The sequence below is a fragment of the Crocodylus porosus genome, unplaced genomic scaffold, assembly GCF_001723895.1.
Source record: "Crocodylus porosus isolate Cpor-Errol unplaced genomic scaffold, CroPor_comp1, whole genome shotgun sequence".
Taxonomy (NCBI): Eukaryota; Metazoa; Chordata; order Crocodylia; family Crocodylidae; genus Crocodylus; species Crocodylus porosus.
The window spans coordinates 2,007-3,315 of NW_017728887.1; the positions used below are offsets into that span (position 1 = coordinate 2,007).

General features: G+C 66.1%; 1 protein-coding gene across 1 annotated transcript in view; it reads right to left on the reverse strand.

Annotated features, from left to right (window-relative positions):
- Window positions 1-416: 416 nt before the first annotated feature.
- Window positions 417-1,309, reverse strand: part of RBMS2 (RNA binding motif single stranded interacting protein 2) — a 5,084-nt gene continuing 4,191 nt past the window's right edge. Inside the window, exons 6-9 of the mRNA XM_019554176.1 lie at window positions 1,203-1,309; window positions 1,039-1,119; window positions 731-817; window positions 417-624 (exon numbers count right to left, since the gene is read on the reverse strand). Of these exons, the coding sequence (XP_019409721.1) occupies window positions 737-817; window positions 1,039-1,119; window positions 1,203-1,309 (269 nt within the window). The 3' untranslated portion in view covers window positions 417-624; window positions 731-736. The remainder of the gene's footprint in view (window positions 625-730; window positions 818-1,038; window positions 1,120-1,202) is intronic.

Genomic DNA, 1,309 nt, shown 5'->3' on the forward strand with positions numbered 1-1,309 from the left:
GGCATGGCTGGCAGGGGGGAATTCATTGCTAAGGCCCCAGGAATGACCCCCCCAGACCAGCCTGATCTGAAATGAAACCAAGGAAGATCAACCCCAGCCCGTGGCCGTGGGGCCGCGTCCATGTCTAGGCGACTGTCTCCGTGGCCACGGGGCCGCGTCCATGTCTGGGCGACTGTCTCCGTGGCCGTGGGGCCGCGTCCGTGGCTGTGGGGCTGCGTCCATGTCTGGGCAACTGTCTCCATGTCCGTGGGGCCAGGGGGGCTGTATCCATTTCCACGGAGCTGTGACTGTGTCCATGAGGCCATGTCCGTGGCTGTGGGGCTGCATCCATGTCTGGGAAGCTGTATCTGTGTCCGTGGGGCCGTGGCCGCCGTCGCCTTTGGTTCCGTGGCACGTGGCGTTTGCCTCAGTTTCTTTTATGCGTTTGGGGGTGGGGGGGAGGGCAGGGAAGAAAGCGCTGTCCTCTCCCCGGGGCCCTCGGCAGAGAAAGAACCGAACAGAAAGAGATCAGCAGCTGCGGGAGGGGCCGGGCCGGGCCGGGCTGCACTGGGCCGTACTGGGCTGCACTGGGGTTGCTTCAGCTCCACAGTCCTGGCACAGTCCAGGTCCACAGGGCCAGGGAGGCTGCAGGACACAGGGGGCTTGAGTTGGTGGGGGGGTAAGAGGGACCCCCCAGCCCCCGCCCCTGCCCCAGGACTGGATCCACATCCCCCCAGGATTGGGCCCTTACCCAGCGCTACTTGCTGTAGGGGTAGGAGTAGGCTGCATGCTCCGCCGGCGACTCCACCGGCACCTGGCTCTGCTGCCCGCTGGGCTCCTGCAGGGCAACACAGTGAGGCAGGGGTCTGGCACCTAGCGCGGGGCCCCAGGACTGGGGACACCATCCTGTGACCCCCACAGAGGGGGCTCAGCTCCTCCCCCACCACAGACCCACAACAGAGCCCAAGCAATGCAGATGGTCCCTGCAGACCAGTGCAGCAAAAGAAGGGACCCCCCAGATGCCACCACCACCCCAAATGCCCCTCCAGCCCCACTGACCTCCACCGCAATGCTGGAGGAAGGCACAGGCGTGTACTGAGGGATGTAGGCCCCTTGCAGCGTGGCTCCTGCTGGCATGTACTGCGGGGGGAAGGAGGCATCAGGGGGGGCAAGGACCCCAATCCCAACACCGGGGGGGACCAAGGGGCCGCACCGCGCCTTACCGTGCCAGCACCACTCAGTGAGAGGTGCCCCAGCTGCTGTGTGAGTGGGGCCATGATGGAGGCGGGCTGAAGCGAGATGGTGTGGTCCAGCGCCGGCGTCAGCATGG